The 26,558-nt window shown below is 37.5% G+C and overlaps 1 protein-coding gene across 3 annotated transcripts in view; it reads right to left on the reverse strand.

The window, feature by feature from the left end:
• Nucleotides 1-26,558, reverse strand: part of kif13ba (kinesin family member 13Ba) — an 87,700-nt gene that overhangs the window by 14,309 nt on the left and 46,833 nt on the right. The window contains exons 10-37 of one of the 3 annotated variants that reach the window (XM_049463858.1): nt 25,115-25,226; nt 24,065-24,277; nt 22,826-22,936; nt 22,520-22,654; nt 21,765-21,895; nt 20,857-20,943; nt 20,514-20,707; nt 19,204-19,453; nt 17,725-17,887; nt 17,247-17,393; nt 15,630-15,779; nt 15,362-15,487; nt 13,427-13,600; nt 13,146-13,303; nt 11,595-11,727; nt 11,349-11,498; nt 11,224-11,253; nt 10,567-10,666; nt 9,910-10,036; nt 8,695-8,750; nt 8,433-8,557; nt 8,160-8,336; nt 7,441-7,533; nt 5,128-5,280; nt 4,923-5,000; nt 3,010-3,063; nt 2,741-2,882; nt 700-797 (exon numbers count right to left, since the gene is read on the reverse strand). In XM_049463858.1, coding sequence (XP_049319815.1) covers nt 700-797; nt 2,741-2,882; nt 3,010-3,063; nt 4,923-5,000; nt 5,128-5,280; nt 7,441-7,533; nt 8,160-8,336; nt 8,433-8,557; nt 8,695-8,750; nt 9,910-10,036; nt 10,567-10,666; nt 11,224-11,253; nt 11,349-11,498; nt 11,595-11,727; nt 13,146-13,303; nt 13,427-13,600; nt 15,362-15,487; nt 15,630-15,779; nt 17,247-17,393; nt 17,725-17,887; nt 19,204-19,453; nt 20,514-20,707; nt 20,857-20,943; nt 21,765-21,895; nt 22,520-22,654; nt 22,826-22,936; nt 24,065-24,277; nt 25,115-25,226 — 3,667 coding nt within the window. Of the gene's footprint in view, nt 1-699; nt 834-2,740; nt 2,883-3,009; nt 3,064-4,922; nt 5,001-5,127; nt 5,281-7,440; nt 7,534-8,159; nt 8,337-8,432; nt 8,558-8,694; nt 8,751-9,909; nt 10,037-10,566; nt 10,667-11,223; nt 11,254-11,348; nt 11,499-11,594; nt 11,728-13,145; nt 13,304-13,426; nt 13,601-15,361; nt 15,488-15,629; nt 15,780-17,246; nt 17,394-17,724; nt 17,888-19,203; nt 19,454-20,513; nt 20,708-20,856; nt 20,944-21,764; nt 21,896-22,519; nt 22,655-22,825; nt 22,937-24,064; nt 24,278-25,114; nt 25,227-26,558 lie in introns of all 3 variants that reach the window. The other 2 variants (XM_049463857.1, XM_022673221.2) reach the window with 2 other exon arrangements.

Below are 26,558 nucleotides of genomic sequence, written 5' to 3' on the forward strand. Positions count from 1 at the left end.
AATACTGCAGTTGCAACTGGCAACACTATGGATTATTATAGTATATATTCTCCATATTATAGCCATTGGAGCCAAAACATGATACTGAAGCATTATCTGCTTTAAGATCATGCAATGCCTTGCTTTACATAATTATTAACTGAATTTAGTGCCTTTTTCCCCATTTAACCCTCCTATTATGTAAATTTGTCAGGATCAGTAAAGGTGTTCCCGGGTCATTTTGACACGGTGCATGTTTAATTATACAAGCAGTGTGAATATTTCATTACTAACTCATTTACTAATTATTCTGTTTTTACCTCTAACAGGTAATGATTAAAGTAGGATAATTCACTCGTTTTTCATTAAAAAAAAATCATGTTCAAACTTTTTTTAATGTTTCACTACTTCATAACTTTTGAAAGACCAACATATAAAACAATAGTTTTACATAACATTAAAACATAATTTTGTTTTTTTTTATTTTTTTTGTATTATATGTTGATTACACTAATTAAGGCAAGCAGAAAAAGTTTCATACTGAAAAAAATACTTTAAACTATTTTTCCTAGATCTTTAAACTTTAAAACAGGTAAAATTGACCCAGAACATAACAGGAGGGTTAGGCTAGTTAATAACATGACTTTTTTTAACAAAACTGACAATAGAGAGAATAATTTCTATTATGGATAATTATGTGAATTAAAGGTCAAACGTTACCTGCTGAGATTGAGGAGAAGGACGGAGGTCCTTCTTGTCTTCTCGAGCAGGAAACAGGGACTTTAGCAGCTTGGGCATCTGGGGGACCAGGGCCTTGACTGGGGAGAGATAAGAAGCAGCAAGCCCTGAAAGACCTGTGGGGAGGTCGGGGAGGAGCCAAGGAGAAGTGGAGGCAAAGAAAAGGCCAACACAGAACAGGGGAAAAACCAAAGTACAGGGAAACAGAGAGAGAGAGACGGAGAAACGAGGACGGACGTGGTAAAGGTGGAGGTGGACAGGGAAGGGTGCGAGAGATTGAAGCCAAGCGCACATAAATGCCACATCGACAAAAAAATAAATAGTTGGACAAGACAGATAGAAGCAATGAGAAAACAGGAGTGATATATCTACAAAAGCAGCTATGCTGATTATTCTTCAGATTTATCTTAAAAAAATTATACATTTTTAATCAAGCTGATTTTTAATCTTTCATAAAGATTACTCAGAAATGTCCAATAAATCAACAGTGAAATTAAAAATTAAGAAATTATTAAAGATGTAGTTGGTTTATATTCATGTTAACGTTTTTTTTTATTATATTTATTTATGTAATTATTATATTTTGATTCACATTAGACTCATCGTCAAAAAAATAGTTGCATCCAGAAGGAATCAACAGACAGGAATGAAACTTGGTGGGTAGTTGTGCCAGACTGTCATAAATCGATTCTTCATTCATTGTGGTGGAGGTTACCAATTAATCTGTGTGTGTGTGGAAAGACCATGGTCAATGCCAAGCTCAATCAATGGTTTGCTGTCAGGCATCACAAATCAAGCAGGAGGCCTGGGTTTGTGGTGTAGGGTACAGTTTTGCACAATTTTGGTTTTTATTACAGCCCAAAATTAAGTTAATGAGATCCTGCAACCTTTTAAGACCATACACACTCTGGTGCACTATTCGAACAGGACAATGCTCAGCCACATGCTGCAAGATGCTCAAGAGCTTGCCTTGAACACACAGATACTATATCATGGTCAGCAGCGTTGCCAGATCTATCTTCAATTAAAAATAGTTGGGATGCTATTGGACACGCTATGAACAGTGCAGTTGATGTACAGTTTTATACATTTTATACATAAAGTAGTATACATGCGTTACACACTATTTCTGTATGTGTAGGTCAATGAATACAATAAATGCTCATAGTCTAATACAGTTAATTATTTAGTTCATTATTTATTTTACCTGTTAACTTTTATCTTACTTCAGGGCTGCAACTAATGACTGTTTTAGTAAAATATAGTATATATAGTATATAGTAATATATAGTAAAAATAAATGTTTTGTCTTTTGAACTGTTTGTCTAAGAAAAAAAGTTGTTTTTTTTATTTATTAAAGTCTGTAGTTAGTAGAACATATAAATTAATCATTTTAATGGAGTGAAGTTTAATGGAGTACAGTATCTCCCAAATAAACATAGCCAGCTAACTTTAATGAAGGATTGAAGCCAGTTTTAACACACCAGAGCAGCCCTCTGCTGTAATTTAACTCAAAACAGGTAATATAGAACTCAGTGTTTAAACTGTACAGAACTAGAAAAACAGACTGTAGAGTATTGTGGAGTTTTTAAATGTGCACGTTTGTGTTAAATGGACACAGCGCTGCTATTACACTGTATGCACGTCAATACTGCTCTCTCTCTTTCCCTGCACTGCAAGTCCCACCCACACTCAAACCTTATTGGCCAACTAAGCATAAGGAGAGGCCAATCAGTATGTTTAGGATTCATAAACAATAAAATCCTGCGTAAAAAAAAATTCATAGCTGACGTTGTTGATTACATTGACTATCTAACTTCCGAATATGCAACTATTTTTGCAACTATTTATTTGACCATGAGTGTAATTAAGTAATTTAACACGCATTCAAGCCTCTAGCACAGTGAAGTAGTGTGACACAGGGTAGATGGACAGTTTGACCAGAGCAGATGACGACTCTGTAATGAAAACGATGATATATAACTCAAAAACACTCAACAAACTCCTCTAAGATCTGCTGTACCTTGCTCAGGATCCTGAGGCTGAGGCTGGGGCTGAGGCTGGGGCTGAATCTGTGGTGGAGGCGTCGGCTCCCTGGAGGGCCGAGGTAGCGTGCGGCTGAACTGAGATGTTGTGAAGATGTCCTGCTGACTTTCCCATCGATTCTTCACAAAGAAAGTGAGAGGTAGAGTGAGGTCAAACCCTCAAAGTCTCCTCTAAAGCACCATTTTAGAATTCCACACACGTGTCATTTACTGCTGATGAGGAGCACAGAACAGACTGGACTCCTACCTTGTTGTCCTCCAGGCTTGAGTTCAGAGACAGATCCTGTCTACTCCCAGATAACTAGGGGCAGAGAAATATAGAGAAATATAAGGGACATGTGAGATACAGTACCAGTCAAAAGCTTGGACACACCTCTTCTCGTGAAATGTTTTTTCTATTTATTTATTTCTTTATTTAATTTATTTTCTACATTGTAGATTAACATTAAAGACAATAAAACAATTAATGGACAAATCTGGAATTACGTAGTAAACAGTAAAAAAGTGTCCACATTAATCCCCTGATCTAAACCGGATGAAATGAGATGGTGATTTGAGGTGATTTAATTGGGATGATCTGGCGCTTCACAGCATGAAGAAAAAACAGCAACTATTGTTCAGCACCTCCAGGAACTCCTTCCTTCAAGACGCTGATAAAACTAGTCCAGGTAACTCTCCCTCATAAAGACACTGAGATTAAAATACCAAGAGTCTGCAGATCTGTCCTCAAAGATAAACATGCTACTTAGAAGAATCTAAAGTATAAAACATTCTGGTTTGTTTAACATTTTTTTCAGAGAATAATTCTGCATGTGTTCCTGTAGAGCTTTAATATAGTCTTCAATGTTAAACTTCCAATGTAAAAAATCAGGAAAAAAAAACACATTGAATGAGAAGAGGTGTGTAGAATTAAGATTTAAGGCCATTAAGCATTATATTGTAACATCAGATATTAAGAAAACATGTTTAGTTTAGAGCCCTGGCAGCTCTTGTCAGCAGAGCTTCAGAGAGTTTTTTTTATTATTTAAACTGTGCAAAACATCACAGTAATCTGTGTGGGATTTAGCCTCTGAATATCCACCCCCTCGCCATTCCCCCAGTCCCATTTCCACACACGGGTTGCCAGGTGTAGACAACAGCACACAAACAGTGTGCTGTAGTCATGGAAACAGGTGAACTGGCTATTTTTCTGATAAACAGTGAGCACTGAGCTTCAGTAAGGTTGCTAAACATAGTTGGGTAGTTTAGTAACACTACTAGCATATAAGAGACAGGTATTTTGGCCACTAAAATATATATTTATTGACTTGTGGAGCAGCGGGTGTGGCAGAAAAGTCTCTCCAGTGTTTGGTTATTGGACTCCTGAAGCTAGCTCTCACACTCACTTACATTTATTGCTTCGAGTATCTTTAAAAATACAAGGCAATCATCTTTAAAAAAAAAATACAAGGAAATTTTATCTTTAAATTCATGACAAAACTACTAGTATATACACACACCACATTTTTTGCACTATAAGGCGCAATTAAAATCTTTTAATTCCCCCAAAAAATTGTCAATGCACATTAGGTATGTAGTACTATCAAGTGGCATTAGCCGCTAATCGCAAGCAGTTAGCTGCTAATGCTAATGCTGCTGCACCAAGCCTTAGTGGAAATCTGGAAATCTTAATGTAAATAAACTGAAGCACTTAACTCACTCAAATAAGATTTCTTTTTTAGGATAGAAATCTGTGTAGATTAACATCCAGTGCTCGTTTAATTTTAAAAGAAGATTTTCTCTTCAAGCATTACAGTTCTGTTGACCTAATTTAGCTTCCCTTAACTTAGTTATATTATAAATTTGCCTTATAATCTGCCTTATGTATGAAAATAGACTTTTACTAATAGTGTGCCTTATAGTGCGAAAAATATGGTATGAAATATTAACTATGTACATATAAACTAATCATTATTAAACACTGGTAAATTCCACCACTTTTTATGTGGAACGTTAACGCAATAATGGAATTTAATTCTAGTCCAACTCTGCCAGAAGTCAGAGAGGTCAGCGGACTGGCACACATAACTCAGCTGTCATGTAAACGTGTTAATCTGCTCTCTAAGCCCCAGAGAAGGGCTTTCTGTGCAGGCATGTCCAGCAGCAGTTGTGGGGGCTTACCCGGTGCACGCTGGGGGAGCTCAGACTCCGTCTGCTTCCTTTCCCTTTGCCTGCCAAGTGCTCCTTTACTGCCACTTCCTGAATACAAATGCAGAGGGAAAACACTTTAATCACACTTGATTAAATCTTTAAATCTGCACCATGGGATTCATTAACTGAAGTATGATAAAGCTGATAATAAACAACAAGTGTCTGCGGCTCGTACCTGTCGCAGGCGATCCAGGGTGAGGATGTTCTCCACTGCCAGAACACTGCGCAGATATTTCTCTATGGCTGCCATGTTGTCTGAGGACTTTGGGTTCTCAGCGCTCGCAGCCATGCGGGCCAGCATCTCCCTGTCCTCTGAGCTCTGTGCATCCTAATGGGCAAATTCATACTTCAATTGTTTTTTTCTCTTTAAGCAGAACAAGACACAGATTCTGGGTGTCCACATTCTTCTCTCTTATGGATGACTGGTGCATGAATGAGCTGGCAAACACAGAGTAAATTAGTCCTGCTGTCTGAATGTCTGAATGAAGTGAGAATTTTATAAGCACATCACTTTCTGTACTGAGAAATGCAAGCAGCATAATCAGATAGTAGGAAAAGCAAGGCTACATGCCCCTACATGACTGCCATTGACGGTCAATGTATAGATGAGCTGCAATTACTTGTTTGTATATTGCAACAACTTTATTCTAATCACTTCTTTTTATAATTTAGTATTTCTTATTCTGTTGTCTCGTCTGCTGTATTTACTGTATTTATTATAGTGTTATTGTTTTATGTTGCACTTTTGTTACACTTCTGCATTTGTATTGTTCCAGAGTAACGTAATTTCGTAACACTGTGTACCTGTACTCTTTACTTGACTGTCCTTAAAGGGGACATAATACGTAAAGCTCACTTTATATGTGTTTTTTGTATTCCTACTTGGGTCTCGACTTCTATAAACACTCAAAGTGTTTTCTGTGAATCAGCTGAAAGACTTTGGTGTCAGGAATCATGTGCTTCTATAAGCCATTTGGATGTCTTCCTTATATATGGAAATTTGCATATAACCACTCTGGCACCACCCCTCACCGCTTGCAGCATTGCTGAAGGTTTGGAACATACAGTGTTGGATAGTGCATCTGTTTTCTGTCATTTTCATTTGCTCTGCGTGAACATGGGATTGGTGGGGCATGGCCAGGAACAGCTTATTTGCATAAAAGTGACAGAGCCCTTAAACAGCTTATTTTGTAAGTGACTGAAACTGGCAAGAATAGAGCTGATTAAATCTCTTTATGTGTGAGTGATTATGTGCAAAGAACTTCATGAACTTATTTTGTACAGACCATACACTGCAAAAAATCCACTGGAAAAAACACAATAATATATATGTAAATTAAGACTTAAACAATAATCAATAACGTTTTGGTTTACATTTGGACACAAGAATCAGGTGGCCTTTTCTGCTTATTTTGTGTTTAAATATATGATATAAATTCTAAGTAAGACTGATTTAGACTAATTGCTCCTTAAACAGCAAAATAATTGTATATTTTCAATGCTTATTAAAGAAACTAGGTAGGATTTCCTTGATTTTTGATCTTTTAAAAGAAGCGCTGCATTGAGGTGTAATAGAAGGATAGCGGTGTCTGTGCCGGAGCTCCTCTGAGCTCATACCAGACATACCAGAAGTTTTTTGAGGCGGCCGCGACCAACGCTCGCGAGAACTGCGACCTGCTTTCCGACCTTTAGTTCTAACAGTTCTACAAGAACTACTGGTTAATTCTTTACAAACTAACATACAGACACTCTGGCAGAAGCTGGAAAGAGACTGAATATGTCTGTGAAAGCCAGAAAATGAAAAAAGAGAATCTAATCCGCCTGAAACATTTATTACACTCACACAACTGTAGGGGAAGCTCACGAGCACAAAATCTCAATCCTACCTAGTGGAGCTTTAAGATAAAAAAAAAAAAAAAAAAAACTTTTCAAAATGCCTTGAAATTTGATAAGTTCACTTGTTAATTCTATTCTTTCCTTTTCTAACGATATCTTTACATACTACTGTATAATTTAGCCACATTGCTCCCTTTACTACAAAATGTCTTGATCTGTGATGTAAAACATGATGCAGTGATTAAAAGAACAACTTTTTCAGCATCCCTAGTTAGCTTTGATACTTCAGCTAACAACAGTTCTGTTGTGATGCTGGTTAGTACAGATGTATAACGGGAGAGCGCGCCATCTACCCACCCAGACAGAGCATGGTCAGTTGTGCTCTTTTGGGCTCCGACTGGTGTTTGGCAAGGGACAGGTACAGTCTGAATTATTTTTGTGCTTGTTGCACTGTTGACAAGTCTGACCCAAGCTTAGAGAATGTCCTCAAAATCAGCTTCTCTAACTGCACCGCACCTAGGAATGTACAGGAGATTGCCCCAGGCCTGAGACTGGAAACCATAACTGTTCTAAGAAATATGAACCCACAGCATGTGCAGCCAGTAGAAGAGATTCATTCCTAGTACTGGCTGACATTAAAATACATACTTACCCCTGGGATATTAGACACAACCTCAAAGGTGACCCCACAGCCAGGAACGGTGCTCCTTGTGGACATTCTCTTCAGAAAGTTTTGAGCGAAACCCTGCAGAATGAGCAAAAAAAAGGAATACATTAATACATCTGACTCTTTACAATAATGACAAATACAAATTAGCAAAGTTACCAACATAAAGATGCTAATAATTTGGAAATGCTGTTTTGTCATTCAAATAAATATAATGATAAATAACAGGGATGCATCAAATATTTGGCAACTGGAATTATTTATTAAATACATCACTTTGAAACCTCCTGGTGTCAAAGTGATGTTAGCCAATCAGAGGCGATATGTTTTCATGTATGAATATTCATGAGCAAGAGTTGAAATCCTATCACTTCTTGCCCACTCCTCCACCGGACTAAAGCAGCGTTATACCGAATCACCGGAACACTTTTTTCTATACAAAAAACAGCTCACATGGCATTAATTCATACTAGTGACCATTCATTTTAAAATGAGCGGGAAAAAAAAAAAAAAAAAACGATTGGAAAGAGACCTTTAACTTTAAGCCCTAATTTTGATATATGTTTAAAACTGCACTGCTGAGGTAAATATAATGAGCTTTGTTGGTTTGACCTCTAGGTATTGAAATGTTAATACATCTCTAATAAACTAATCAACTAACAAGTCTATCAAGTCAAATTCACTACTGTATCACAGCTTGTCACCTGTCGTCCGGTGAGATTTACACAGATACGCTTGCGTAAGACCAGCTTCATCTCAGCTGGGTGGCTAAGCTGCACCACAGCCCGTACAGTCAGGTAAACCCTCTGGTCTGGAGCTCCTCCTCGACTCAGCTGAGGACACTCGTGAACTGTAGAGTCCCAGGATGCCTCTGCCTTTACCTGAATACAGAACAGCAGCAGCAGCAGTGTTAAATATAGCATTTCATATACTGTAATTAATTAGAAGGATGTTTCTCATCAGTGCAGTTTACTCACCTCTCCATCATAATGTTTAACGATCTGCAGGTCAAAGAACTCGTCTTCATCCTCCCCACTCAGAGAGGCATCCCACCCACCGGCTTCAGGGGTTTCTAGGTTTTCCTGTGAGCTGAAATCATCCGCTAGGGGGAGCAAAAAGCAAGAGAGAAATACGTTTTTAAAAAAAGAAAGAAAGAAAGAAAGAAAGAAGGAGAGAAGTCAAAATGGGAAAGATCATGCTGGTGTTTTGGCAATTTTAGAGGTGCTTGAGTTAACATACCACTCAGATCAAGGAAGAGGACAGGAATGTGAGTTTCCATCCCAGGCACCGGTACCCTGCCAAGACAAAGCACATCTCATCACAACATGCCTGCTTAAAATAAAGCATTACAGCAGGAAATTATACTAATATTCTAAATATTTTACTTAGAATTAAAACATATTGCACACACTAAACACAAAAGAAAGCATTTTTACTTCTTAAAGTTAATTAAAGTTCTAAAAGAATAAATAAAACAACACAATGATGTCTTAAGAACAGAGGTGTGAAGTACAAATACTTCAGTACCTTAAATAGAAATGTTGGTTATCTATACTTTACTGGAGTAATTACTTTTCAGACGACTTTTTACTAGCACTTCTTACATTTTCACACAATTATCTAAACTTTTTACTCCTTACATTTTAAAAATAGCCTCATTACTCCTATTTCATTTCAGCTTGTTTTCATTCTGGCTTCATTCTCATCGTTCAATTAAACCCCTATCCAGATAAATCTCTCCATCCAGATAAGAGTGAATCTGATTGTGATTGGATGTAGAGAAGTATAAACATACACCATTCTGACTCCCTATTGGTTTATACTGTGATCCATCACACCTGCACACGCCCCCCCCCCCCCCCCCCCCACACACACACACTCCAGCAAGAACATAGCAGACATATGTAGCCTAGTATAAAGATGATCCGTGCAGAGACTCAAGAGAACTCCAGACAAACTCCAGTCCAACTAAACTTTAACTTTAATATATTTACATTCTACTAAAATACATTCATTTACAAAGGGTATATATGCAGCTGACACAGAGAGCCTAGTGCATCCCAAATGTATCAACATTAACATTTTAAAGGGACATTACAGTCTTTTATAGGCTATATGGCTTTTAGAAAAATGTGTTTTGCGGAGGGGGGATAGTGCACTATAGGACTCTGTGGCGCCGCCTAAGCTTTCTTAATGAAATTTTTTCCCCTTACATTACTTTTACTTTCATACTTTAAGTAGTTTTGAAAACAGTACTTTTACACTTTTACTTTCAAAGTAAAAAGCTTGAGTTGGTATTTTAACTTCTACAAAAGTATTTTAAACCATAGTATCTACACTTCTACCTGATAAATGAACGGGAATACTTATGACATCTTTGATTCAGAATAACGAGAGAAACAACATGTTTTTTTTAAGATCCATGCTTTATATAATAAGCCTCTAATATCTCACCACTCTGCAGGAGCTCCTGGAATGCCACTACCAGCAGAGGGCACCATCACTGCATTCCTCTCCTCCGTCAGAGTCAGACGACACTCCAGCAGCTGAGCCTCCCTCTCCACATCATCCTCCGATTTATCTGATTAAACACAGGCAAAATAGCAATTACATTACTACACGTTAACATGTTACAGTCTAATATGAAGAATTATATAACTTAACCCATCAGTTAGAGCCTTGAGAGATATATATACTAATACTAATGCATCTAATAACATTTTAATATCATTGAAAAGTTACATTATTTCAGTAATTCCGTTCAAAGGTGAAACTCATTATACAGATGTATTACACACAGTGATCTATTTTAAGCGTTTATTTATTTTATTGTTGATGATTATGCATTAGAGCCAATGAAAACCCAAAAATCAATGAACACTGGGGTTCAATTCCCGATCTGGGTGGCTGAATACTGCGCTACACCAATAAGAGTCCTTGGGCAAGACTCCTAACACTACACAAGCCTACCTCTGTAACAGGAATAACCTTGTAAGTCGCTCTGGATAAGAGCATCAACTAAATGCAATAAATGTAAATATAAATAGTGTCACATACCCCTGAAATTTTTGTTTAATTGTTGTTTATTGTTTAATAAGGATTAAATCATACCTGTTTTGCTGACCAGGGTCTGTAGATGTTCATCCAGGTACTCCTGTCTTTTAGTGAGTGCAGCCAGCCACTGTCGCCGCAGTCGCTCCAGATCCCGCTCCTGTAAAGATCAATCATTGAAAATCATGGAAAAAAATGAAATCACTTAAAAATTATGAGTTTATTTGATTTGACCAAATTGAAAACCTCTGGAATATAATTAAGAGGAAGATGGATGATCACAAGCCATCAAACCAAACTGAACTGCTTGAATTTTTGCACCAGGAGCAAAGGCATAAAGTTATCCAAAAGCAGTGTGTAAGACTGGTGGAGGAGGAGAACATGCCAAGATGCATGAAAACTGTGATTAAAAAACAGGGTTATTCGACCAAATATTGATTATTGAACTCTCATAAATTTATTTCTTTGCATTATTTGAGGTCTGAAAGCTCTGCATCTTTTCTTTTTTTATTTCAGCCATTTCTCATTTTCTGCAAATAAATGCTCAATTTTATGACAATATTTTTATATGGAATTTGGGAGAAATGTTGTCTGTAGTTTATAGAATAAAACAACAATGTTCATTTTACTCAAACATAAACCTATAAATAGCAAAATCTGATAAATTGATTTTACAGATGTAACACATGAAAAGAATGAGTTAAATGTGTGTTGTACCTGATAGCTGTCCATTTCATCCCCTTCCGGCTACAAAATAACAAAGAATTTTATTAGATCATTATTAAAAAACAAAAAACTTTTCTTAAATATAATTAAAAACAAAACTGTAAAATTTCATGTACCACCTCCTGAGAGTCATTGGCTTTAGCTGGGCGAGCCTGTCTGATCTCCACACACCCGATGGACACGCCCAAGATGATCTCAGCTATCAGAGGCATGGTGCCGGAGTCCTGCACCGAACGCACGTCCACCTGCACTCGCCGAGACTGACCCTGCAGAACACATGAGCATACAGGTTCATTTCTACTACACTGATCTCAAACAATCTATAGTGCATGAGCTTTAATATTAGTCACAGTAAAACTTACCTGTCTGAGCTGGAAGACTCCTCCTGTACGAACATCTCGGGCTGGAACCACCTCCACTGGCATGTACTCTCCATTCTCATTCAGCTCCAGAATCTGCACCCACATCTCCAACTTCCTCGTCACCTCACTCCACCTGGGGAATACAGTAAAAACACAGTTACAGACAATGTTATAATCTGTTCTAACGGTCTGTGTGAAAAATAGAGCCCAAAGACCAATAAAAACTGAAAAGTTTCTTAAAATTGTATTATAATTCACCGTTCTGTACTTTTCCATATTCTGTAGATCAGTAGTTCTTAACCTCCAGGTGGTTAGGGGGCCATAAATAAAAAAATAAAAATAAAAATAAAGTTTTTATTTTCTTGTTTCTTGTATTAAGATGTAGCAGATATAGGGCTGCGCCAACTGAATTAAAGTAGCTTATTAAAATAGATGGAAACTAACTTAATAATGGAATAGTCTAGTCTAGTCTATTATACACATTACAGTACAGTTGCTACCCCCTAATCAAGGCAACCAAAGCCGTGGCACTAAAGCACCATTAAGATGGATGCATGTTGGAGCCATAGGTGAAGGAGATTCATGGTAAATTTGTAGTAAGTAAATTCTATTTTTCTCTCACTCAATGATCCTACAGCCTGCTAGGGTAGTTAAACAAGACATGTCTCATTTTTAGTAAATTTATCTAATTTAATACTCATGTTTATTGAGTTTTCCGTTCCACCTTAAATGCGACAGCAGTTACATTCAGAGTAAAAGAAAATCAATCGAAACTATAGCCATCTTTAATAATAAATTTAAAGCCTTTTCTGAGGTCTTTTCTGACTTCGATGTTGCGTGGAATTGTTTGAGAATCACAGTAAAGTGCATATTTAAATTAAATACACTGTTATTTTGTTATTAAAAAATTATATAATTAAAATTAATGTAACTTTTGGGTTAATTCCCGAAATACAAGGTTATTGTGTTATTAAACAGTGATGATAAAAAATTAATGTAACTTTTGGGATAATTTCCGAAATTCATGGTTATTGGTTTATTAAATAATGGTGATAAAATTAATGTAACTTTTGGGTTAATTGCCAAAATTCACTATTATTGCGTTAATAAATGATGAAGATAATAAAATTAATGTTACTTTCGGGTTAATTCATCATGTAAACACTAATATTCTTTATTAATGATAGGTGAATGTTCCTTATACAATTATTACATCAGCACAAACGATGTTTTATAAACTTTAGTTTATTAAATAAAATGCTGGGAATCAAATTTTGTACGTTATTTTTTCGATTAATCATAAAAAAAGTAACAGACATATTAACTGGTTATTAAAATAATTGTTAATTGCTGCTCTAAGCAGATATGTCAATTATTTAAAGAAAAAAACCCCACTATATTTAGTTCAATCTTGTTTATCGTCTGGCACACTAGTCACATGACTTACAAAGTTAGCTGTTGGATTAGTAAAGCTAGTCAGGCTTTACAAGTCTAAAAGGTAAAAACATTTAAAAGTAGGAATCTCTCTCATTTTACTTCTCTTTTACTCACCTGTCCCGCAGGGTCCGAGTTTTAGCCTGGATGATACTGAGGTCCCAAAGTGCCGGGTTCCTTCCTGGATCAGACTGCCGGTGGCCATACACTTCAATAGCCATTGCACCCTCCGTTAGATACTCAATGAAATCCTCAGTCACAGCCACTGCAAGCTCCTACCACATAAACAGGAGATAGTCACACATTTAATTGTATGCAAACAGTTAAAAGCTGATACCAATCAGTTGAATGCAAAGTTTACTCAAATGCACTGCTCTATACAGGTTACTAATTCTCACCTTACAGCAGTCAAACACCACCATGCAGTGAGGGTCTTTCCTGCTGGGTGACGAGGCCGAGGGATCCACCTCTGGAGCCACAATGATGGGTTCAGGCTGATCCCAGAAAGAGTACTGGCAGAAGACAAAGTTGGACAGGTACTGGGGAAGACCTGTAGCCTGCAGGATCTTAATCTATTAGAGAAAGACAGATGGTTTAGAGGTTAAAAGAATTAAATGAAGTATCAGCTGATAATATACATAAAACAAAAAATGTGTGACAGGGGAAACTGTGTACACTTGGCATTATAACTGGAATTAGCTCTATCCTTTGATCAACAAAGCTAAAAATCGCACACAGCTTACCCCTACATGAATCACGTTCCTGCTGATGTAAATAAAGTTTAGCTAGTTTAAAATGCTGTGGCTACATTTTTTACTAAAAATAGAAATTTTAAACACATTATCCCAGTATTATCAGCACTTCTTGATTTTATTGACGTATATAAAGCCCTGAAAGGGCGCTCTATCCTGAGTATTTGCAAAATGTCATGTCATTCCTTATTATGAACTGTAATGACCTCCTCTATTAAAACTAGGCTGAAATCTAGGGTACCGTCTATTTGTACTATAAGGCGCACCTAAAATCCTTTAGTTTTTAAAAAATGGTCAGTGTGCCTTATAATCCGGTGCACCTTATGTATGAACTTCACCATTCAGGTATTAAGGAGCAGTAAAGCCACTACATTGAAGTACAGTGTTATACAGGAGTTTCAGTTTAGTTCTTCATCACCAGGGCTGGAGTAGCATTAGCATTAGCCTCTAACCGCTATTTCCCACTTCAGAGGTGAGTATTATCAGCCTGTAGCCTGCTCCTAACCCTGGCTAGCACTGCGGGAGCAGCATTAGCCACTAACTGCACTAGCTCTTTAGCCTCTTTAGCCGTTCTGAGGTGAGTATTATTGGCCCGTAGTCTGCTGCTAACCCCGGCTAGCACTGCTGAAGCAGCATTAGCCGCTAACTGCACTAGCTCTTTAGCCGTTCAGAGGTGAGTATTATTGGCCCGTAGCCTGATCCTAAACCTGGCTAGCAGTGCTGGAGCAGCATTAACCCCTAACTGCACTAGCTCTTTAGCCTCTTTAGCCGTTCTGAGGTGAGTATTATTGGCCTGTAGTCCGCTGCTAACCCCAGCTAGCACTGCTGGAGCAGCATTAGCATTAGCCTCTAACAGCACTAGCTCTTTCTTCATTCAGAGGCGAGACTGTATCAGACTGTAGCCTGTTCGTTTACCTTGTTAAAACAAGCTGCGTGGGATGAATTGCTCTCTAATATCACCTGAGACCTGCTGAATTAGAAGTTCCTTAAAGTGTCTCTTAAAATGTGCCTTACAATGCCTTATAATCCAGTGCTCCTTATGTATGAAAATAGACCTTTATTAATAGTGTGCCTTATAGTGTGAAGAATACGGTAGTTTAATTTAGCTTTAGGTTATAATTAATATTTAAATTAATTAAAGTATTCAATATTTTCCCTTTGTATTAAATGTGCAGATGCAGTGATGCTATTGTCCCGTCGCATGCATGAGATCACTAAGGTCTGTAGACGGTTGAGTGGATGCATACAAGTGTTTTAGGGTGCCCTGGTGTCTATGTTACCTTCTGGCTCTCTTCTTTTAGTTATACTTATATTTATAGTCTATTTTATAGATCTGCGATAGACGTTATCCTCTCTGATAACTGTAAGCAAGACGTCATATTTTGATTATTATTTTTTTTTTAATCAAATTTTACATAACCCTTCATAATGTGAAAATCACCATCACAAGTAAAAGAAATTTTTACTTTTTCTGCAATCAGAACAGCACTATCTGAAAAGGACTGAGGTTTAAAACACCACACAAAATGAACCACTGTCTGTCACCAATCTTTACACATATTTTCTTACTCAACTACTTACCATACAGACCAGCTTACGCTCTTGATTCTCTCCTTCAGGGCTGCTGTCGCAGTCATCTCCTCCAGCCATCCCGTCCTCGAAACCACCAGCAACACGCACCACCTCCACATGCAGCCTCCCCGCCACCTGACACACAGAAACACCACGGCAGTGTTAGACCAGAACAACAGCTCAAAGATCAATTCTGCCCTCAACTCCTCGCATCTGAGATTGAACACCTTCACCATAAAAAAAAAAAAGAAGAAAGAAGATACAGGTTTCGACATACCTCTCCTTTCTGATTGATGATGGGTACAGCATACTGCAGCTTCACATCGTAGAACAGGCACGACAGGAAAACATTAGCTACTCCAATCAGGCTATGATTAACCTGCTCATCAAAGAAGGGGTCTGCTCTCTTGAAGTATGACCGCATCACCTGTGAGGTAGAAGACAGGTAATTAGGTTCCTTCCCACATTGATGAGGGTTATTACTGCTCACAATTTGATTCACAATTTTATCACGATATTTGTAACAAAATTTAAAAGACCAAAAATAAGGAGACTTTTTTTTTATTTTATGCACCTATAAAATGTTCCCTGTACTGTTCTAAGCACAAACAAACTCCTATGATGTTTTATTTCTCAATTAATTACTTGACTGCTTAAAGCAGCACTAGGTAGGATTTTCTTGATTTTTGATCTTTTTAAAGAAGTAAAATTACAGCTTGAAACTCACTGCAGCGCTCCATTGAGGTGTGATAGGAGGAATAGCGGTGCTCTCGTGTCTGTGCCGGAGCTCCTCTGAGCTCAAACCAGACTCTGTAAATTTTCCGAGGCGGCCCCGAACAACGCTCGCGAGAACTGCGACCTGCTTTCTGACCTTTAGTTCTAACAGTTCTACCATTCTTTACAAACTAACATACAGACACTCTGGCAGAAGCTGGAAAGAGACTGAATATGTCCCTGAAAGCCAGAAAACAAGAAAGAGAAACTAATCCGCCTGAAACATTTATTACACTCTGCAACTGTAGGGGGAGCCCACGAGCACAAAATCTCAATCCTACCTAGTGGAGCTCTAAGCAATGTAGAGTGAACATATTGTCTACACAGAGGTAATATAATTAATGAATCTTCCTAAATAGGTTTTTGGGTATCTATACTAAAGTATTTTAACATCCTACTTTTACCCCAGTACATTATTAAAAATCTGTCATTCTTTTTGGCTTGTAAGGGCCAAGTGGAGGGTCTGTTGTCTCACCCGGCCAATGAGAATCCAAGCCCAGAGAGTCAAAACTCTTCAGTGATTGGCTTTAGTCAAAAATGACTGACCTAATCCCCATTTTATGTATGTATTTAACGACCATGTATGTGTTTTTCTCACACGTCCTCTGAGAAAATTACAGGCAGAATTAACTACTTTTTTTGCTGAACTTCGTGGTCCTCCGATAATTGTATTACCATCTGGATTCACATCTCTGAGTTTCGTCACCTTGCATTTAATAATCCGTAATTACACTTCAGGCGCGTGTTTCCACAGAGATCCACGTAAACACAACAGCGAGTGGAAATGGAGGAGCTACTGAACGCGATGTTCTGTGACCAAAAAATCCTAAAAACTCACTGGTCCTGCTGTTTATTTCAATTGCAGTGTTTATGCAAGAGAGATGTTCTCCTGAGAAATGAATCCCATCCGGACAAGGCTTTATCCTCCATCCTTCGCCTACGCCCACTGGGTCTTTGCCCTGTACTAGCGAGATTGCGATTTTTGGTGTTTAAATTATGCAAATGCATAAAATCTCATGAACATGGAATCCTTTCGTCCTACAATGCAAATCGTCAAATATTTCCATTGCGATGCATCGTGCATTACTCTAAGCAGTATTTGCTACATTAAAGCACTCACCGGGTTATCCTCATCATAGTCCTTCCACTCCTGGTAGAGCTCCCTCATGTCTACTAATCTGTTCTCCATCTTCTCAAGAGCCCAGATCTGCTTGCCTTTGCCTTTTCGCCTCACCTGGATTGCAGGTTCGCTCAGCACAGCATCCCTCTACACACCAAAAGAACAAACAACAAAAATATAATGCTTAATCCACTGACACTCACACTGTGTCTCAGTTGCATACTACACACTATTACTTTAAACGAATAATAATAGTGCAGGTTAAGAACGTTGGTACCAAAAAATATTAATGTACTAATCAGTTTCATAATAACATCAAACAGTAAAGCTTATATTTTGAACACATTTTGAATACATTTCTGTACATTTTCCAGCTACCTTTCCTGCTGCACTTGCATCATTATTCACCATATTTCAATGACCTTTTTGGACTCTAGGACCTAGTACACTTAGATAGGATAAAGAGGATTGAGCATACCTTCCTGTTGGCATTGAGGTTGGCAGCAGGAATTTGTAGAGTGACTTTGTACTCTGTTTTCTTGTCCAGTTCCTCAGCAATGAAATTCGCCTCCTGTACCAGCAGATTGGACTTTACGATCTGTTCCCGAAGTTTCCGCAAACTCCGCGTCAGCACGGCCTCTCTGTAAGAAAAAAGATCTCAAAGTCACCATCATCACATAATAAAAATTCATATTCCTTTCTATCCATTTGTCACATAATTTGGTCTGGATCAACAAGACTATGGTTCAGTATATTTGCAGTGCAAAAACACATTTTTGGATGGTTTAGACATTTAAATCAATGCTGATCCCAGGCAGTGGCCAGTCAACCTACAGAGAGAAGGTACAGCACCTGACAACACTGTGTACAGACAATATAGCCTAATTCTAAATATCAGTATAAACAACATTAATGCTCAGTTGATTATCATCAATGACAAGCACTATACTGTATTCTGCACAATATTTTTCTAAATATAGCAGTGCTTCTTTGCACTCTCTTCTGGATTGCATTCCTTCCACTGGACTGATTGTTAAATTGCACCATGAACACTTCTCCATTTAACTGTATGCACACACTGTTTCCAACCTTGCTTTTACCATATATATATATATATATTTATAACATTCTTATTTTTTAATTTGATATTGTATTATTAAGAACAGGCCACTGAATCTGGTTGTTCTTGTACAATGCCAATAAATGTATTCATATTTGTTTTGGACTCGGGTCTGGACTTCCAAGTGTGAAACCATACGAAAAAGCTTTTCTATATGTACTAAATCGTTGAGTAACTTTATATTGTAATACTCACAAACTGACAATACAAATTCTGATTGTTGCTTTGTATATTAAAATCGCTTAAAATGTCACATTAACTATTTGTTTTTTGGAACTACTTGGTTAATATTATCGATATTAAGGCCAATTTATGTAATTGATACAATGATAACGTAATAGCATAATAATGCGGTTACACCCTTTTAAAAAGAAATGAACATTGTTTAACTGAGAATTTTCAGACACTAGAATATAAAATATAGTAGCTTACATTTCCTAAGTAATCATCAATAACAACATAAAAATCACAGTTTATAAAATCCATCTACTGGCTCATATTTCCATGGGCTCTCTTTGCTAAGTGAATAGAATGGGTGATAATGTGGCCTGCAAAAGTGATTTAGGTTTCGAACAATACAGAACACGATAAATCAATAATAATTTAATTATTGTAACACGCCTGATCATCTTACTTTTGTCTCGTTTAACTGAACTGTTATGTGAGATGGGTGATTGGTTATTCTTTTAACACAGAGAAATTGAGTTAGTTAATATGGAGTATTATAATAAATAAATGAAAGTGGTTGACATTGTATTAGTTCTGTATCATTTTGAATATATCTGAAACATATATCTACAGCATGTATCTCATGTTATCAGTGATCTGTGCTCTGACCTCTCCTCGCTCCACTGGCGCAGGCGGTTTTGAGCACTGGAGGAAGAGGACACTCCCCCTAGGCTGAGTCTCTCCATGCTGCGGTAGTGCTGCTGGGAGGGCTGGGCCTGTGTGCTCTGCCTTTCCGGAGTCAGACGCCTGCGCAGCTGCTGCAGCTCCTGCTCGTACATCTGCCTCTGCCTCTCCAGAGCGGTTCGTTTCTCCTCCTCGTGCTGTTGCTCCAGACTCTGCAGCACTGCCTGCATGGGGTCTACAGAGGGAGATAGACAATAGAAAGTCAGAAAATGGTTTAAACTTGGGGATACACTAAATATTTGGCATTATTTATGAAGCTGATTAAATAAAAAGGCGAAACAATGATTTTACATTTATTTTAAGTCATATTGCAGTGTTTCCTCTAATGTTAGGATTTGTTCCAACAGTGAGATTCACATTTATGACAAATGTGTGTGTAGAATAGCACTGCTAACATACATTAATAATTAGAATAGCACTACTGAGGTAAATATAATATTTTGTTGGTGTGTCTGCTGGAATTAGTGCTGGTGATTTTGACGATTAATTAGGTTAATTCAAATTACGGTATTAATGCGATTTTTAAAATGGAGTAATTGCGATTTTACATACAGACATTTTATCTATTTAATGTAAAATTTCCGAAAACGCTTCTCATTTCTCAAGTATTTATCCGTCTTATCTTGGTTACTGGCGCCTTCCACAGACTAACGTGCGCATATTTTCTAAACATTCCATTAAGGACTGAGCTCATTCTGAAAAAAGTTCCAGCACTTCACAAAACAAATACCCGGTGGAATAAAATCTATATTTACCTAGAAATAAACCCGCTTCAAAAAACTCACTCGCCGGTGAGGATTTTAGTTTAATTGTGGAAAACAATAAAAATTTCTCGACTCAACCCAAAGCGTTTGAACACTAAAAAACACAATTTGTTTTTTTGCAGGTAAACCTAGTTTTAAACCATTTCTTTGTTATCTCTAGTTTGATTTTCAGTAGGGGGAAAAATGATTGATTATAATCGAAAATCTGATTTTTTGTGAAACAATCAAAGATTATTTGTTTTAGGCCATAATTTACCAGCACTAGCTGGAAAAAGCAAGACAAAAATATATTTTTATTATTTACAGTAATTTATTCATATATTTAGCCTTCAACCAAAAATGTTCATTTCAATGCATTCCTGTTCAAAATAACTGCAATCATTGGTAACGTACTGCAGTCATTGCACTCTGCACTTGAACTTGGTACACTGTTTAAAATGCAATCATGATCATTCCTTTCTCTGGACTCACCATTGCTCCCCAGAGCCTTCATCATGACCTCTGTCTGTGCAAACTCATAGCTGAAGCTGACCTCACTGGAAACCTCACTGGCTGTGTCTCCATCTGCGTCCAGCTGTTCGCTGCTGTTACTGTTTTTCATATTGCCTCCTTCACCCTCCTCATCCTCAGTCGCAGGCCGTGCACGTCGCTTTGGTAGGTTTATCCTGCGGGACAGACAGCAGAGCCAAGATAAATTAACAATTCATACTGAGCATGTGTAATCAACTAATTAAATAAACAGACTTATGTTTAGTTAAAGTTCCTATTAAAAGCTTTTTCTTTCCCTTATTGGTGGGTGCTGTATGAGACCGACCTGAAAAAGTGGTTGTTGCCCCACAGAATACGATCACCATGGTGCAGCTGCTGCTGGCTTGTGACGGGAGATCCATTTACACACGTCCTGCAGTAAAGAAACAACAAAATAAATTATAATTTTATCAAAAAGTCAAAGTCAAGGTAAACTTTAATCTCCAAAACAGCAACATAGCAAGAGAAGATATATTTTATTATTTCAGCATTTTATTACAAGAGATTTTGGTACATTTCTATTTGCTCATTTATTATGAAAACCAATCTAAATGAACATTTAGTTTGAAATTTATCAGATACTTTTTCATATTCATAGCAGGTGTGCAACGGCTGTAGACCACTTTACTCAATCATTTAACAAAAGTTAAAAATAAAAAAATACATTAAAAAAAGGATAAATTAATTAGCTTACATTTTGGATTTGAGTGTTTTACATTAATTAAAAAAATCAGCCTTAATTCATACTGTATTAATTAAATCTTTATTTTTATTTACAGAAGTTTAAAGGCTCTGGAGTTAAATGAGTAAAAATGCGGGAGCACATACCCTATTAAAATAACTGACTTGGTGTAATCTGGTGGGACTAAAATCACTGAGGAAAATCACAACTAAATTCACATTATGTACAGAGAAACGGGGAATAATGGAGTTACACTACATTATTAATTATTTATAAATGTGTTTAATAAAACAAATTGTGCACTTTTAGCTTCTAAAAACTTGTAGTTAATAAAAGCTAGATTGTAGTTAAATTTTTTTTTTTGTCTGTACACTTATTCTATTTCCTGACCTGAAAGAATAGAAAAAAAACACAACAATAATAAGTAAAGGAGCAGAGTTTGACTGAGCAAAGGCATATACAGCATAACGAGAGCAATAATGAGGCTTCCTTCTGACTGAATCTTGCATTACCTGGAGTTTCGGTACGGGTTGAGGAAAACTGCTCCCTCTGGGGTTATGTTGATCACGCAATGCTCAGCCTGGATGCCCATTCCACACAACTGAATGTCCTGGGAATCTGCTGAGCCCACCTTGGTATGCTCCTGCAAAACAATCCCATTAGCTTACCAGAAACCTACAAAAGTACAAATTACTCTGTACAACATTGTGTATCATGCAGATGGATTTAGGGTGTGTCGTTGTGTCTTTGGTATGCACAAAACATGTACTAATTGTCTTAATAAATCATGGGTGTGCGCACCTATAAGAATGGATTCTGACGATTGACTGTTGTCATGGTTTTAATCAGTTAGTGGAGCTCCTGTGTTTTCTGCCGCCAAAATACCAGAAACACACCAGAAATTTCCCTGAACACACCTCACTTCTAGACCACCATGCCCATCAGTGTTGATTTATTCCTAAACTCTGATGCTATTTTAACAGTGCGGGTGCAAGGCATGAAAATAGACTGTTGACGGGGTGTAAGATAGCAAAGAGTATCGTGGTGACCCTTGCACAGGGTGAACAATAGGGCCCTCTGTCTCTATACTCTGTGTACAAGCTGTTATAACGCAATAATAAATGTCAAAATGCAATAGTAACAAATAAAGTGCCACTCTGCTTGGGTAAAAGTAAAATATAAGTATTGATTTAAGTAAATATTATACCAAACTGCACTTTTTTATGTCACTTGTCAAAAAAATAAGGATATGCTGCCAATACTGTACCTTTAAGTAGTAAACCAGTAGCTCATTAAGAGCCGGGTCAGCATTGAGGTTGACTAGGAAACATTTATCCTCTCCCACTCGGATCCCTGACGACTGCAAAGAGATGCCCAGACTCTCCAACTGCTTTTGTCTCTCCTAAAGAAAAGAGCAAGAATCATATCAGGACTTCAATACATTTAAAACCTACAAATTAATAAAGCACATACAGTGTTCTTTAATCTTTAAATAATCTTTTCAGACCATAAAAGAATGGGACTTTTATTGACTTTTTCTTCAAACCAGATGCCATCATGTGGCATTGATTACCTGTGCAATCTCCTCAGTCTTCCTCAGCTTCTCCTCCCAGGTGACCGTCATCTCCTGGATTAACTTCTCAGATTCCTCCAGCCTGTCTTTCAGCTCTGGAGCCTTCATAGACTGAAGAAGACAAAGAAAAGACACTGGCTCAAAATTAATAAACTTACACGTAATACTGGGATAATTATCCAAAAAACTTTCAGTGAACATATACCCTATTCAGATAATTAGTTTTATTAGTGTAGGTGGAGTAATGTATTTTTACTACATGATGTTGGGAAAATATATGACCGACTTGCACAGAGTATGAGATCTTGGTATAAACAACTGAGATGGGAGTGGCTCCTCAATTTACACACAGCTGTCACTTCCAAAATTATTATGAAAACCAATCTAAATGAAAGTTTAGTTTGAAATACATCAGCTACTTTTTCACATTTTCATAGCAGGTGTGTGGCGGCTGTAGACCACTTTACTCAATGATTTAACAAAAGTTAAAAAATAAATAAATAAATAAATAAAAAAAGGATAAATTATTTGGCTTGCATTTTGGATTTGAGTGTTTTACATTGATTAACACTTGAGGTTTTATGAGTCCTTCAGTGCCTCCATATTTCAGAAAAGCCAACAAATTCAGCCTCAATTCATGCTGTATTAATTAAACCTTTATTTTTACGCCTTGTTTTACAGAAGTTTAAAGGCTCTGGAGTTTTTAATAATACAGGAGCACATACCCTATTAAAATAACTGACGTGGTGTATTCTGGCGGGACTAAATTACTGAGGATGTGGAGTAGTAATTATGTTGCATCCATAAAACCGAATCTAGTTCAAATAGAGCTATAGGCTGCTATTGAATAAAATTACTCAATTAGATTATTAGATTAGATTATAATAGATTATATTAGATTTTGTTTAATAAAGAAGGTTTTAAAATACACTGACAACTGTCTATATGTGTCTGAAGGAACTCACAAAATAAACAGAACAAAATACCACTATATAACCTTTCTTGATGTGAATTTCTGAATGAATCTCTGAAGAACTTTATTTTGGTCAAAAAGTCAACATTTAGTTGCGTACTTACAAACTTGAAATGTTATTATAATCGAATGTAATTCAAGCAATACAATTTCAACAAATCTGATTCACTTCCAAATTAGCACATCAGTGCCAAAGCTATTTTAAACCCTCACTTTCTGCTGAGGCATGCTTTGTTCAGTATGCTTGGTCAGTATGCTTGGTGTACCTCTGCTTGTGTGAGCTGGTCTCGTAGCTTCTCCACCTCCTCCCTCAGCTCTCGGATGATCCTGGCGTTGGGGTCCTCGTTCACCACGGCGTGGTTGACGATGCTTTTCGCTCTGTCAGCATAACGTAGTGTGGACAGCGTCTCGTCGTAGTTATCAGCTGCTGGACTCACCGTGGCCACCATGGCAGTCCGGCTGTTCCCTCCTAAACTGTCCTGGAGGAGTTAAGAGGACAGGAGGAGAGCAGATCAGTGAACAGAGCAGGACTGAAACAGGTCATTTTTAATAAAGTGCACATAGATATTTATTTTAGTAACTATACGTTTATATTTAATTAATGTTAAATAAGGTAGCACTGAATATTTCTAAAATATTCGAAAATATCTTTTTGAATACCTTACACACACAGGTATCATTTATACACTCTACTCGCACAAATTAAATTAAATTATATTACATTTACTATACTTAATGGCAATTTACTAACTTTTCACAAACTGACTCTCTGTTTTTAGACCAAAAGATACAAGCTGTTCAGAGCTAGGATAGTAACGTTAGCTCAGCTACATTAGCCTTAGCATTTGTCAGTTTACCAAAAGTCTCACTCACAGGTGACTTGAGTAACACTGTTGAGGTAGTTAGCTAACTAAAGGGCTAAATATGTGACTAGTATAGCACTGCTGAAGTGAATTTATAATTAGAATAGCACTAAGTGTATGATGGTAAATGTACTGTGCTTTGTTGGTATGTCTTCTGCCATATTATAAATGTTGTATAAGCTAGCTATGCTGTGTCATTTACACATTTATTTGTGAAAAAGGTACCACATTTAATTAAAGACTGCGAAAACTCTCTCTATTTTTTATTCAGCTTTTGGCCAAATGTTTTATTTTGTTCCCTTTCTGTTTGTGATCATGACCGTGTGTTTGTCTGTAATGAAGAGGTAGAAAGAGTGAGACAGAAAGAGTAGGCTGGCACGGATGACTAAGAGGAAAATGGGCATCCCTGTGGAAATGTAGTTTGTGTTGATGTGGCAGATTCACTGGCGTTACCTTCAGCAGCCATGTGAGCACGGAGTCTCGGTACGGCACAAACTTGCTCTTGTTCTTCCCTGCCCCCTGATCAGCCAGCGCCGAGATCACCAGCCCCAGAGTGGTCAGAGACCTGCCCGGAGTGCCAGAGAGAGAGACAGAGAGTCACACAGACAGACTGCACACAGGGTTCCTCTCTGACCACACAAAATCTCTCTTTCACAGTACACAGGCCATAAAGCCAAGGATTTATTAGCTACCCAATGATCAACACTGGTACAAGCTATGGCTTAAAGAATTTAACATTTCTGAACAGCCAATTTTCCAGAACCAGAGTTACCTCTCAGCCAACATTACCTCTTACCCCACATTCCCAAGGTGATGTCAGTCAGCACAAGTGTCTTTTAGCTAATATATCAGAGCTGGGTCGATGTGCTTTCCTTAGAGTGCTCTAGCTTCCCAGTAATGCTATATCAGAAGCAGGTGTTTTTATATTTAAAAAAAAAAAAAAAAAGGGCTGTGGTTGACTTCACATAAATCTGAGGAGGCATGTGCTAGTCTTTACCCTCCTAGTGCTGAGGGCATTACTAGTGATTAGGGGGAGTCCTAATGAGTGGGTTGGCTAAATGACTTTCTAAATTGGGGAGAAAATGGGATAAGTTAGTAATAAATGTAATGTAGCATAGTTATGTTATGAGTTGTTTGGGTATTGAATCTAAATAAAGGTACATGACTGCTGGGTCACGGTGGCCATGCCCCTATGCCCAGGGCTGCCGTCACAATACAGACATTTTATCTTTTTAATGTAAAATATCCGCTAAAAATAAAAAATAAAAAAATAAAAAATAAACGCTACTCATTTCTGAAGTGTTTATCCGTCGTATCATGTTTACCGGCACCGCCCACAGACCAACGACCACAAATTTTCATTCCGCTCAGTATGAGGACTGAGCTCGTACTGAAAACAGTTCCAGCACTTTCGACACAAACACCCGGTGGGATAAAGCTAAAAATAAATCCTACCGCTTCTGAAAACTGCAGCTTCATCACTCTCCAGTGAGAATGAGTTGACTCAACCCAAAGCGTATAATCGTTTTTTTTCTCAAACCTACTTTTGAACCATTTCTATATCATCTGTAATTAGATTTTTAGTAGGGGGGAAAACCTAATTTTGTGAAAAAATCGAAGATTTTTTTTTTTAGGTCATAATCGGCCAGCACTACAAGGAACCCACAATGCTTTGAGAAAAGCACAGCAACCCAGCCCTGATACATCAGCTAACAGACACTTGTGCCGAACATCACACTAGGAGTGATGAGGGGAGAGCACACCATCTACCCCACCCACAGAGAGCATGGCCAATTATGCTCTCTCAGACTTTGGCAGCTGATGCCAAGCAGAATCCAGTCGTACATGTAAAATTGTACCATTACTCAGACACATTCAGAGCAGTACTAAAACTGTG

The sequence above is a fragment of the Astyanax mexicanus genome, chromosome 14 (genome assembly GCF_023375975.1).
Source record: "Astyanax mexicanus isolate ESR-SI-001 chromosome 14, AstMex3_surface, whole genome shotgun sequence".
Classification (NCBI taxonomy): domain Eukaryota; kingdom Metazoa; phylum Chordata; class Actinopteri; order Characiformes; family Acestrorhamphidae; genus Astyanax; species Astyanax mexicanus.